General features: G+C 40.8%; 1 protein-coding gene across 1 annotated transcript in view; it reads left to right on the plus strand.

The window, feature by feature from the left end:
• The window catches only part of LOC311100913 (ankyrin repeat and fibronectin type-III domain-containing protein 1-like), a gene marked incomplete at both ends in the record, with an annotated part of 97,873 nt that overhangs the window by 35,586 nt on the left and 47,287 nt on the right, over positions 1–15,000 (plus strand). The window contains 4 exons of the mRNA XM_084141897.1: positions 4,284–4,383; positions 4,494–4,626; positions 5,010–5,126; positions 5,262–5,477. Coding sequence (XP_083998023.1) covers positions 4,284–4,383; positions 4,494–4,626; positions 5,010–5,126; positions 5,262–5,477 — 566 coding nt within the window. The remainder of the gene's footprint in view (positions 1–4,283; positions 4,384–4,493; positions 4,627–5,009; positions 5,127–5,261; positions 5,478–15,000) is intronic.

The following is a 15,000-nucleotide window of genomic DNA, read 5'->3' on the forward strand; positions in this document are numbered from 1 at the left end:
CTTCCTTATGTCTGAAACACAGGCTTCTAGCGAGGGCAATTTTGGGGCTTCACCATGTTTCATTGAAATGTACAGCTGTGTGTCATCCGCATAGCAGTGAAAGTTAACATTATGTTTTCGAATAACATCCCCAAGAGGTAAAATATATAGTGAAAACAATAGTGGTCCTAAAACGGAACCTTGAGGAACACCGAAATGTACAGTTGATTTGTCGGAGGACAAATACATCCCATATTTATGTTTATTTATTTTCCCTTTTGTACTTTAACTATTTGCACATAATATGACATTTGAAATGTCTTTATTCTTCTGGAACTTTTGTGAGTGTAATGTTTACTGTAAAAAAAATTGTTGTTTATTTCACTTTTGTTTATTACCTATTTCACTTGCTTTGGCGATGTAAACAGATGTTTCTATGCCAATAAAGCCCTTAAATTGAAATTGAATTGAAATTGAGAGAGACACAGAGAAATTGAGAGACACCGAGAGAGAGGAGAGAGAGTGTACAGTGCATTTGGAAAGTATTCAGACCCCTTTACTTTTTCCACATTTTGTTACATTACAGCCTTATTCTACAATTGATTAAATGTTTTTTCCCCCTCATCACTCTACACACAATACCCCATAATGACAAAGCAAAAACAGTTTTTTTGAAAATTTTGCTATTTAATACTCAGCCTCGAGTCTTCTTGGGTATGACGCTAAAAGCTTGGCACACCTGTATTTGTGGAGTTTCTCAGATTCTTCTCTGCAGGTCCTCTCAAGCGCTTTCAGGTTGGATGGGGAGCGTCACTGCACAGCTATTTTCAAGTCTCTCCAGAGATGTTCGATCGGGTTCAAGTCTGGGATCTGGTTGGGCCACTCAAGGACATTCAGAGACTTGTCCCAAAGCCACTCCTGCGTTGTCTTGGCTGTGTACTTAGGGTTGTTGTCCTGTTGGAAGGTGAACTTTCACCCCAGTCTGAGGTCCTTAGCTCTCTGGAGCAGTTTTTCATCAAGGATCTCTCTGTACTTACTCTCCCAGTCTCTGCCGCTGAAAAACATCCCCACAGCATGATGCTGCCACCACCATGCTTCCCCGTAGGGATGGTGCCAGGTTTCTTCCAGACATGACACTTGCCATTCAGGCCAAAGAGTTCAATCTTGTTTCTCATGGTCTGAGAGTCCTTTAGGTGCCTTTTGGCAAACTCCAAGCGGGTTGTCATGTGCCTTTTACTGAGGAGTGGCTTCCGTCTGGCCACTCTATCATAAAGGCCTGATTAGTGGAGTGCTGCAGAGATGTTTGTCGTTCTGGAAGGTTCTCCCATCTCCACAGAGGAACTCTGGAGCTCTGTCAGAGTGACCATCGGGTTCTTGGTCACCTCCCTGACCAAGGCACTTCTCCCCCGATTGCTCCGTTTGGCCAGGCGGCCAGCTCTAGGAAGAGTCTTGGTGGTTCCAAACTTCTTCCATTTAAGAATGATGGAGGCCACTGTGTTCTTAGGGACCTTCAATGCTGCAGACATTTTTTGGTACCCTTCCCCAGATCTGTGCCTCGACACAATCCTGTCTCGGAGCTCTACGGACAATTCCTTCGAACTCATGGCTTGGTTTTTGCTCTGACATGCACTGTCAACTGTGAGACCTTATATAGACAGGTGTGTGCCTTTCCAAATCATGTCCAATCAATTGAATTTACCACAGGTGGACTCCAATCAAGTTGTAGAAACATCTCAAGGATGATCAATGGAAACAGGATGCACCTGAGCTCAATTTCGAGTCTCGTAGCAAAGGTTCTGAATACTAAATAATGTATTGCTGTTTTTTATTTTTCATAAATGTGCAAAAAAATCCAAAAACCTGTTTTTGCTTTGTCATTATGGGGTATGATGTGTAGATTGATGAGGATTATATAAAAAAAAAATCAATTTTAGAATAAGGCTGTAATGTAACAAAATGTGGAAAAAGTCAAGGGGTCTGAATACTTTCCGAATACACTGTATACTGTGGTCCGTCTGTCTGTCTGTATGCCTTGTGTTTACAGTCTGTGATTATGTGTTGAATTAGCTGATGGGATGGCGATTGGCATCACTGGGGCCAGCGGTCCGGGGGCAGATAGCAGGGTGATGGGATGGCGATTGGCATCACTGGGGCCAGCGGTCCGGGGGCAGATAGCAGGGTGATGGGGGTGAGAGGGGGCAGATAGCAGAGTGATGGGGGTGAGAGGGGGCAGATAGCAGGGTGATGGGGGTGAGAGGGGGCAGATAGCAGGGTGATGGGGGTGAGAGGGGGTAGATAGCAGGGTGATGGGGGTGAGAGGGGGCAGATAGCAGGGTGATGGGAGTGAGAGAGGGTAGATAGCAGGGTGATGGGGGTGAGAGGGGGCAGATAGCAGGGTGATGGGGGTGAGAGAGGGTAGATAGCAGGGTGATGGGGGTGAGAGGGGGTAGATAGCAGGGTGATGGGGGTGAGAGGGGGCAGATAGCAGGGTGATGGGGGTGAGAGGGGGCAGATAGCAGGGTGATGGGGGTGAGAGGGGGCAGATAGCAGGGTGATGGGGGTGAGAGAGGGCAGATAGCAGGGTGATGGGGTGAGAGGGGGCAGATAGCAGGGTGATGGGGGTGAGAGGGGGCAGATAGCAGGGTGATGGGGGTGAGAGAGGGTAGATAGCAGGGTGATGGGGGTGAGAGGGGGCAGATAGCAGGGTGATGGGGGTGAGAGGGGGTAGATAGCAGGGTGATGGGGGTGAGAGAGGGGGTAGATAGCAGGGTGATGGGGTGAGAGGGGGTAGATAGCAGGGTGATGGGGGTGAGAGGGGGCAGATAGCAGGGTGATGGGGGTGAGAGGGGGTAGATAGGGGGCTATAGAGGATAGACAGCTGAACAGACTGAGATAACGCAACGGAGTGCCACTGAACCTTGAAAGGTGACCAGCTCTGAGAACCTCTTATCTCTGACTCACTCTTCCCTTCTCTTCTTGCTGTTGTTTTGCGTTTGTTTCTTTTCAGTCGATTGCATAAAAGGGACACGACATTACATACAGTAAACAATGTAGTTCTCTCGTGCTTTCTCTCTCTATTTCGCGGACGATTACTTTCTCTCCACACCCTCCACTCTCTTTCACTCAGACAAAGTGAGTCAGGTTCACGGTGCTCCTTAGAAACTCAAGGTCCTACTACAATACTGAACATAGACAATAACAACAATTGCTATACTAAATAAACCGTTAGAAGCGATTAATTTAAGTTCAAGTACAATATCCTGCATAACAGAATTTCACTTGAAGGGAATAACAACATTCCAATACACTCTAAAAATGAGGAGTTCAACAAGAGTTCTGCTAAGATCCTCAAAGTTCTTCGAAGAACCTTAGGGTTCTTGGCACTGAAATTGGCCCCCAAAAGGTTATTCCAAGAACCCCATAGGAGGCAGTAACCTCACTGCCCAACTGAAACAGTTGGATTTGAATTTGAAAGGACAGCAGGTGCAGGCACTTAACTGAAAAATGTAAAGATCTGCTCAATTTAAGGTAAGGTTTGTCCCTTGTATGATCTACATTGATATTGTTTTATGATGATACCATCTATCTTTCCAAATTTGTGCAAATCTTTCTAAAACAGAAAATGGACACAATTCAATGGATATCAATCTCCCTTCTCCTCTCTCCTCTCCCCTCTACTCCTCTCCCCATTCTCCTCTCCTCTCCCCTACTCCTCTCCCCTCTCTCCTCTCCTCTCCCCTACTCCTCTCCCCTCTCTCCTCTACTCCTCTCTCCTCTCTCCCCATCATCTCCTCTCCCCTCTCTCCTCTCTCTCCTCTCCTCTCCTCTCCTCTACTCCTCTCCTCTCCTCTCCTCTACGGATCTCTCCTCTCCTCTCCTCTCTCCTCTCCCCTCTCCCATCCTCTCTCCCCTCTCCTCTCCCTATCCTCTCTCCTCTCCCCTCTCTCCTCTGTCTCCTCTCCTCTCCTCTCCTCTCCTCTCCTCTCCTCTCCTCTCCTCTCCTCTCCTCTCCTCTCCTCTCCTCTCCTCTCCTCTCCTCTCCTCTCCTCTCCTCTCCTCTCCTCTCCTCTCCTCTCCTCTCCTCTCCTCTCCTCTCCTCTCCTCTCCTCTCCTCTCTCCCCTCTCCCCATCCTCTCTCCCCTTTCCTCTCCCCATCCTCTCTCCTCTCCCCTCTCTCCTCTCTCTCCTCTCTCTCCTCCCTCTCCCCTCTCTCCCCTCTCTCTAATCTCCCCATCCTCTCTCCTCTCTCCCCTCTCTCTAATCTCCCCATCCTCTCTCCTCTCCCCTCTCTCCTCTCCCCTCAGACACATCAAAGCTCCAGAACCCAAGTCGTAAGCAGTCCGTCTCCAGAAGTCTCAAGCACCTCTTTAACTCCTCCAACAAGTTTGTCAAGACTCTCAAAAGGTGAGCAAGTAGTGTGTTTGTGTAAAATACACCCCTTGGATGTACATTTTGGACTGTTCCAAGTGGAGTGTGTAACTGAGCTGGACTGTTCTGTTGTGCTGGTTCTATAGGGGGGTTTACCTGGCGGCAGTGTTCTACCACAAAGACAGTCTACTGGTGACCACAGAGGACCAGATCCCTATAGTGGAGGTGGATGACTCTTACGGCAGCTCTCTCATGCAGGACTTCCTCTGGTTCACTAAGGTATTGTGGGTAATATAGTTCATTACATCAAGGGCAGCAGGCATATTACAATGGCATACTTTTAGCTCTACATATATCATTTTTAGCACTAGTGCATCAGGTTGGATTCTGCGTTTCAATCAAATGACTGTACCTCAGTATTTTTCTACAATTATGTTTATAATGCAGTTTCTCTCTCTCTTTTTCTCTCTCGCTCGCTCTCTCTACTTGTCCTCCTCGCTCTCTCTACCTGTCCTCCTCGCTCTCTCTACCTGTCCTCCTCGCTCTCTCTACCTGTCCTCCTCGCTCTCTCTACCTGTCCTCCTCGCTCTCTCTACCTGTCCTCCTCGCTCTCTCTACCTGTCCTCCTCGCTCTCTCTACCTGTCCTCCTCGCTCTCTCTAGTTGTCGTGTATGTGGGAGGATGTACGGTGGCTGAGACAGAGTATGTCTGTCTCTATGTCCTCCTCCTCCACTCTACAGGCCAGACAGAAGATGTTGGCTGCCGCTGGGCAACTACAGGTACACCCCTGTGTGTGTGTGTGACCATGTCTGTGTGGGGTATGTGAGTAAGAGATTAGTAGATAGGCAGACATACAGATAGAAGGATTTATTGGTGGGTTAATTTATTGATCGATTGATTGATGTCATTCTCAGAACCTGTTGGGCACACACAACCTGGGTCGTGTCCACTATGAGCCCATCAAGGATCGTCATGGCAACGTCTTGCTAGTGACGATCCGGGACATGGAGAGCCAGTACTCATTCTTCAGTGGGAAGTGGATGCAGGTGTCCAAGCTACAGAGCCAGAGGAAGAGTCTGTCCACACCTGAAGAACCCTACGCACTGGACATACTGCTAATTACCATACAGGTAGAACATACCATTACTATAACCCTACCATATCCTTACCATAACCTACCATAACCCTACTATAACTCTACCATAACCTTACCATAACCCTACTATAAACCTACTATAACTCTACCATAACCATACCATAACCGTACCATAATCCTACTATAACCCTACTATAACCCTAATATAACCTTACCATAACCCTACTATAACCGTACTATAACTCTACCATAACCCTACCATAACCCTACTATAACTCTACCATAACCCTACCATAACTCTACCATAACCTTACCATAACCCTTCTATAACCCTACTATAACCCTACTATAACTCTAGCACAACCCTACTATAACCCTACTCTAACTCTACCGTAACCCTACTATAACCCTACTATAACCCTACCACAACCTTACATAACCCTACTATAACCCTACTATAACTCTACCATAACCCTACTATAACCCTACTATAACTCTACAATAACCTTACCATAACCCTACTATAACCCTACTATAACCCTACAATAACTCTACCATAACCCTACTATAACCCTAATATAACCCTAGTATAACCCTACTATAACTCTACCATAACCGTACCATAACCCTACTATAACCCTACTATAACTCACCATAACCTTACTATAACTCTACCATAACCTTACCATAACCCTACTATAACCCTACTATAACTCTACCATAACCCTACTATAACCCTAATATAACCCTAGTATAACCCTACTATAACTCTACCATAACCTTACCATAACCCTACTATAACCCTAATATAACTCTACCATAACCCTACTATAACCCTACTATAACTCTACCATAACCTTACCATAACCTACCATAACCCTACTATAACCCTACTATAACCCTACCACAACCTTACATAACCCTACTATAACCCTACAATAACTCACCATAACCTTACTATAGCTCTACCATAACCTTACCATAACCCTACTATAACACTACTATAACTCTACCATAACCTTACCATAACCCTACTATAACCCTACTAGAACCCTACTATAACACTACCATAACCTACCATAACCTTACTATAACTCTACCATAACCTTACCATAACCCTACTATAACCCTACTATAACTCTACCATAACCCTACTATAACCCTAATATAACCCTAGTATAACCCTACTATAACTCTACCATAACCTTACCAAAACCCTACTATAACCCTACTATAACTCTACCATAACCTTACCATAACCCTACTATAACATTACCATAACCTTACCATAACCCTACTATAACTCTACTATAAATCTACCATAACCTTACCATAAAACTACTATAACTCTACCATAACCTTACCATAACCTACCATAACCCTACTATAACCCTACTATAACTCTACCATAACCTTACCATAACCCTACTATAACCCTACTATAACTCACCATAACCTTACTATAACTCTACCATAACCTTACCATAACCTACCATAACCCTACTATAATCCTACTATAACTCTACCATAACCCTACCATAACCCTACTATAACCCTACTATAACTCTACCATAACCCTACTATAACCCTACCATAACCTTACCATAACCCTACTATAACCCTACTATAACCCTACTATAACTCTACCATAACCTACCATAACCTTACTATAACTCTACCATAACCTTACCATAACCCTACTATAACCCTACTATAACTCTACCATAACCCTACTATAACCCTAATATAACCCTAGTATAACCCTACTATAACTCTACCATAACCTTACCAAAACCCTACTATAACCCTACTATAACTCTACCATAACCTTACCATAACCCTACTATAACATTACCATAACCTTACCATAACCCTACTATAACTCTACTATAAATCTACCATAACCTACCATAAAACTACTATAACTCTACCATAACCTTACCATAACCTACCATAACCCTACTATAACCCTACTATAACTCTACCATAACCTTACCATAACCCTACTATAACCCTACTATAACTCACCATAACCTTACTATAACTCTACCATAACCTTACCATAACCTACCATAACCCTACTATAATCCTACTATAACTCTACCATAACCTTACCATAACCCTACTATAACCCTACTATAACTCTACCATAACCCTACTATAACCCTACCATAACCTTACCATAACCCTACTATAACCCTACTATAACTCTACCATAACCCTACTATAACTCTACCATAACCTTACCATAACCTTACTATAACCAAACTATAACCCTACTATAACCCTACTATAACTCTACCATAACCATACTATAACTCTACCATAACCTTACCATAACCCTACTATAACCCTACTATAACCCTACTGTAACTCTACTATAACCCTAATATAACCCTAGTATAACCCTACTATAACTCTACCATAACCTTACCATAACCCTACTATAACCCTACTATAACCCTACTATAACTCTACCATAACCCTACTATAACTATACTATAACTGTACCATAACCTTACCATAACCCTACTATAACCCTACTATAACTCTACCATAACCTTACCATAACCCTACTATAACCCTACTATAACTCACCATAACCTTACTATAACTCTACAATAACCTTACCATAACCTACCATAACCCTACTATAATCCTACTATAACTCTACCATAACCTTACCATAACCCTACTATAACTCTACCATAACCCTACTATAACCCTACCATAACCTTACCATAACCCTACTATAACCCTACTATAACTCTACCATAACCCTACTATAACTCTACCATAACCTTACCATAATCCTACTATAACCCTACCATAACTCTACCATAACCCTACTACAACTCTACCATAACCTTACCATAACCCTACTATAACCCTACTATAACCCTACTATAACTCTACCATAACCCTACTATAAATCTACCATAACCTTACCATAACCTACCATAACCCTACTACAACCCTACTATAACCCTACTATAACCCTACTATAACCCTACTATAACCCTACTATAACTCTACCATAACCTACCATAACCCTACTATAACTCTGCCATAACCTTACCATAACCCTACTATAACTCTACCATAACCTTACCATTACCATAACCCTACTATAACCCGACTATAACCCTACTATAACTCTACCATAACCCTACTATAACCCTACTATAACTCTACAATAACCCTACTATAACCCTACTAAAACTCTACCATAACCCTAATATAACTCTACCATAACCTTACCATAACCTACCATAACCCTACTATAACCCTTACTATAACCCTACTATAACTCTACCATAACCCTACTTTAACTCTACAATAACTCTACCATAACCCTACTATAACCCTACTATAACCCTACTGTAACTCTACTATAACCCTAATATAACCCTAGTATAACCCTACTATAACTCTACCATAACCTTACGATAACCCTACTATAACCCTACTATAACCCTACTATAACTCTACCATAACCCTACTATAACTATACTATAACTGTACCATAACCTTACCATAACCCTACTATAACCCTACTATAACTCTACCATAACCTTACCATAACCCTACAATAACCCTACTATAACTCACCATAACCTTACTATAACTCTACAATAACCTTACCATAACCTACCATAACCCTACTATAATCCTACTATAACTCTACCATAACCTTACCATAACCCTACTATAACTCTACCATAACCCTACTATAACCCTACCATAACCTTACCATAACCCTACTATAACCCTACTATAACTCTACCATAACCCTACTATAACTCTACCATAACCTTACCATAATCCTACTATAACCCTACCATAACTCTACCATAACCCTACTACAACTCTACCATAACCTTACCATAACCCTACTATAACCCTACTATAACCCTACTATAACTCTACCATAACCCTACTATAAATCTACCATAACCTTACCATAACCTACCATAACCCTACTACAACCCTACTATAACCCTACTATAACCCTACTATAACCCTACTATAACTCTACCATAACCTACCATAACCCTACTATAACTCTGCCATAACCTTACCATAACCCTACTATAACTCTACCATAACCTTACCATTACCATAACCCTACTATAACCCGACTATAACCCTACTATAACTCTACCATAACCCTACTATAACCCTACTATAACTCTACAATAACCCTACTATAACCCTACTAAAACTCTACCATAACCCTACTATAACTCTACCATAACCTTACCATAACCTACCATAACCCTACTATAACCCTTACTATAACCCTACTATAACTCTACCATAACCCTACTTTAACTCTACAATAACTCTACCATAACCCTACTATAACCCTACTATAACCCTACTGTAACTCTACTATAACCCTAATATAACCCTAGTATAACCCTACTATAACTCTACCATAACCTTACCATAACCCTACTATAACCCTACTATAACCCTACTATAACTCTACCATAGCCCTACTATAACTCTACTATAACTGTACCATAACCTTACCATAACCCTACTATAACCCTACTATAACTCTACCATAACCTTACCATAACCCTACTATAACCCTACTATAACTCACCATAACCTTACTATAACTCTACAATAACCTTACCATAACCTACCATAACCCTACTATAATCCTACTATAACTCTACCATAACCTTACCATAACCCTACTATAACTCTACCATAACCCTACTATAACCCTACCATAACCTTACCAAAACCCTACTATAACCCTACTATAACTCTACCATAACCCTACTATAACTCTACCATAACCTTACCATAATCCTACTATAACCCTACCATAACTCTACCATAACCCTACTACAACTCTACCATAACCTTACCATAACCCTACTATAACCCTACTATAACCCTACTATAACTCTACCATAACCCTACTATATATCTACCATAACCTTACCATAACCTACCATAACCCTACTACAACCCTACTATAACCCTACTATAACCCTACTATAACCCTACTATAACCCTACTATAACTCTACCATAACCTACCATAACCCTACTATAACTCTGCCATAACCTTACCATAACCCTACTATAACTCTACCATAACCTTACCATTACCATAACCCTACTATAACCCGACTATAACCCTACTATAACTCTACCATAACCCTACTATAACCCTACTATAACTCTACAATAACCCTACTATAACCCTACTAAAACTCTACCATAACCATACTATAACTCTACCATAACCTTACCATAACCTACCATAACCCTACTATAACCCTTACTATAACCCTACTATAACTCTACCATAACCCTACTTTAACTCTACAATAACTCTACCATAACCCTACTATAACCCTACTATAACTCTACCATAACCCTACTATAACCCTACTATAACCCTACTATAACTCTATGATAACCTACCATAACCCTACTATAACTCTACCATAACATTACCATAAACCTACTATAACCCTACTATAACTCTACCATAACCTTACCATAACCTACCATAACCCTACTATAACCCTACCACAACCTTACATAACCCTACTATAACCCTACAATAACTCACCATAACCTTACTATAGCTCTACCATAACCTTACCATAACCCTACTATAACCCTATTATAACTCTACCATAACCTTACCATAACCCTACTATAACCCTACTATAACCCTACTATAACTCTACCATAACCTACCATAACCTTACTATAACTCTACCATAACCTTACCATAACCCTACTATAACCCTACTATAACTCTACCATAACCCTACTATAACCCTAATATAACCCTAGTATAACCCTACTATAACTCTACCATAACCTTACCAAAACCCTACTATAACCCTACTATAACTCTACCATAACCTTACCATAACCCTACTATAACATTACCACAACCTTACCATAACCCTACTATAACTCTACTATAACTCTACCATAACCCTACTATAACCCTACTATAACTCTACCATAACCCTACTATAACCCTACTATAACTCTACAATAACCCTACTATAACCCTACTAAAACTCTACCATAACCCTACTATAACTCTACCATAACCTTACCATAACCTACCATAACCCTACTATAACCCTTACTATAACCCTACTATAACTCTACCATAACCCTACTATAACTCTACCATAACTCTACCATAACCCTACTATAACCCTACTATAACCCTACTATAACTCTACCATAACCCTACTATAACCCTACTATAACCCTACTATAACTCTATGATAACCTACCATAACCCTACTATAACTCTACCATAACCTTACCATAACCCTACTATAACCCTACTATAACTCTACGATAACCTACCATAACCCTACTATAACTCTGCCATAACCTTACCATAACCCTACTATAACTCTACCATAAACTTACCATTACCATAACCCTACTATAAACCTACTATAACCCTACTATAGCTCTACCATAACATACCATAACCCTACTCTACCAAAACCTTACCATAACCCTACTATAACCCTACTATAACTCTACCATAACCCTACTATAAATCTACCATAACTATACCATAACCTACCATAGCCTACCATAACCCTACTATAACTCTACCATAACCTTACCATAACCCTACTATAACCCTACTATAACTCTACCATAACCTTACCATAACCCTACTATAACCCTACTATAACCCTACCATAACCTTACCATAACCCTACTATAACCCTACTATAACCCTGCCATAACCTTACCATAACCCTACTATAACCCTACTATAACCCTACTATAACCCTACTATAACTCTCCCATAACCTTACCATAACCCGACTATAACCCTACTATAACTCTATCATAACCGTACCATAACCCTACCATAACTCTACCATAACCTTACCATAACACTTCTATAACCCTACTATAACCCTACTATAACTCTAGCACAACCCTACTATAACCCTACTCTAACTCTACCGTAACCCTACTATAACCCTACTATAACCCTACTATAACCCTGCCATAACCTTACCATAACCCTACTATAACCCTACTATAACCCTACTATAACCCTACTATAACTCTCCCATAACCTTACCATAACCAGACTATAACTCTACCATAACCGTACCATAACCCTACCATAACTCTACCATAACCTTACTATAACACTTCTATAACCCTACTATAACCCTACTATAACTCTAGCACAACCCTACTATAACCCTACTCTAACTCTACCATAACCTTACCATAACCCTACTATAACCCTACTATAACTCTACCATAACCCTACTATAACCCTACTCTAACTCTACCATAACCTTACCATAACCCTACTATAACCCTACCATAACCTACCATATTCCTACCATAACCCTACTATTACATTTTTTATTTTACCTTTATTTAACTAGGCAAGTCAGTTAAGAACAAATTCTTATTTACAATGACGGCCTACACCGGCCAAGCGCCGCCCTATGGGACTCCCAATCACAGCCGGTTCTGATACAGCCTGGAATCGTTCCAGGGGGTCTGTAGTGACGCCTCAAGCACTGAGATGCAGTGCCTTAGACCACTGCGCCACTCGGGATCCCAATAATATAACCCTACTATAACCCTACTAACGTACCATAACCCTACCATAACTCTACCATAACCCTACTATAACCCTACTATAACTGTACCATAACCTTACCATAACTCTACCAAAACCCTACTATAACCCTACTATAACTCTACCATAACCCTACTATAACTCTAACATAACCCTACTATAACTCTACTATAACCCTACTATAACTCTACCATAACCCTACTATAACTCTAACATAACCCTACTATAACTCTACCATAACCCTACTATAACTCTACCATAACCTTACTATAACCCTACTATAACTCTACTATAACTCTACCATAACCTTACCATAACCCTACTATAACCCTACTATAACTCTACCATAACCCTACTATAACCCTACTATAACCCTACTATACCTCTACCATAACCCTTCTATAACCCTACTATAACTCTACCACAACCTTACATAACCCTACTATAACCCTACTATAACTCTACCATAACCTTACCATAACCCTACTATAACCCTACTATAACTCTACCATAACCTTACCATAACCCTACTATAACCCTACTATAACTCTACCATAACCCTACTATAACTCTACCATAACTCTACCATTATTCTACTATAACCCTACTATAACTCTACCATAACCTTACCATACCATAACCTTACCATAACCCTACTATAACCCTACTATAACTCTACCATAACCCTACTATAACCCTACTATAACCCTACTATAACTCTACCATAACTCTACCATAACCCTACTATAACCCTACTATAACTCTACCATAACCTTACCATAACCCTACTATAACCCTACTATAACCCTACTATAACTCTACCATAACCCTACTATAATCCTACTATAACCCTACCATAACACTACTATAACCCTACTATAACTCTACCATACGCTTTCCATAACCGTACTATAACTCTACTATAACTCTACCATAACCTTACCATAACCCTACCATAACCCTACTATAACCCTACTATAACTCTACCATAACCTTACCATAACCCTACTATAACCCTACTATAACTCTACTATAACCTTACCATAACCCTACTACAACCCTACTATAACCCTACTATAACCCTACTATAACCCTACTATAACTCTACCATAACCTACCATAACCCTACTATAACTCTGCCATAACCTTACCATAACCCTACTATAACTCTACCATAACCTTACCATTACCATAACCCTACTATAACCCGACTATAACCCTAATATAACTCTACCATAACCCTACTATAACCCTACTATAACTCTACAATAACCCTACTATAACCCTACTATAACCCTGCCATAACCTTACCATAACCCTACTATAACCCTACTATAACCCTACTATAACCCTACTATAACTCTCCCATAACCTTACCATAACCCGACTATAACCCTACTATAACTCTACCATAACCGTACTATAACCCTACCATAACTCTACCATAACCTTACCATAACACTTCTATAACCCTACTATAACCCTACTATAACTCTAGCACAACCCTACTATAACCCTACTCTAACTCTACCGTAACCCTACTATAACCCTACTATAACCCTACTATAACCCTGCCATAACCTTACCATAACCCTACTATAACCCTACTATAACCCTACTATAACCCTACTATAACTCTACCATAACCTTACCATAACCCTACTATAACCCTACTATAACTCTACCATAACCCTACTATAACTCTATCATAACTCTACCATTATCCTACTATAACCCTACTATAACTCTACCATAACCTTACCATACCATAACCTTACCATAACCTTACTATAACCCTACTATAACTCTACCATAACCCTACTATAACCCTACTATAACCCTACTATAACTCTACCATAACTCTACCATAACCCTACTATAACCCTACTATAACTCTACCATAACCTTACCATAACCCTACT

Source organism: Coregonus lavaretus (assembly GCF_964263955.1).
Source record: "Coregonus lavaretus genome assembly, chromosome: 25".
NCBI classification, from domain to species: Eukaryota; Metazoa; Chordata; class Actinopteri; order Salmoniformes; family Salmonidae; genus Coregonus; species Coregonus lavaretus.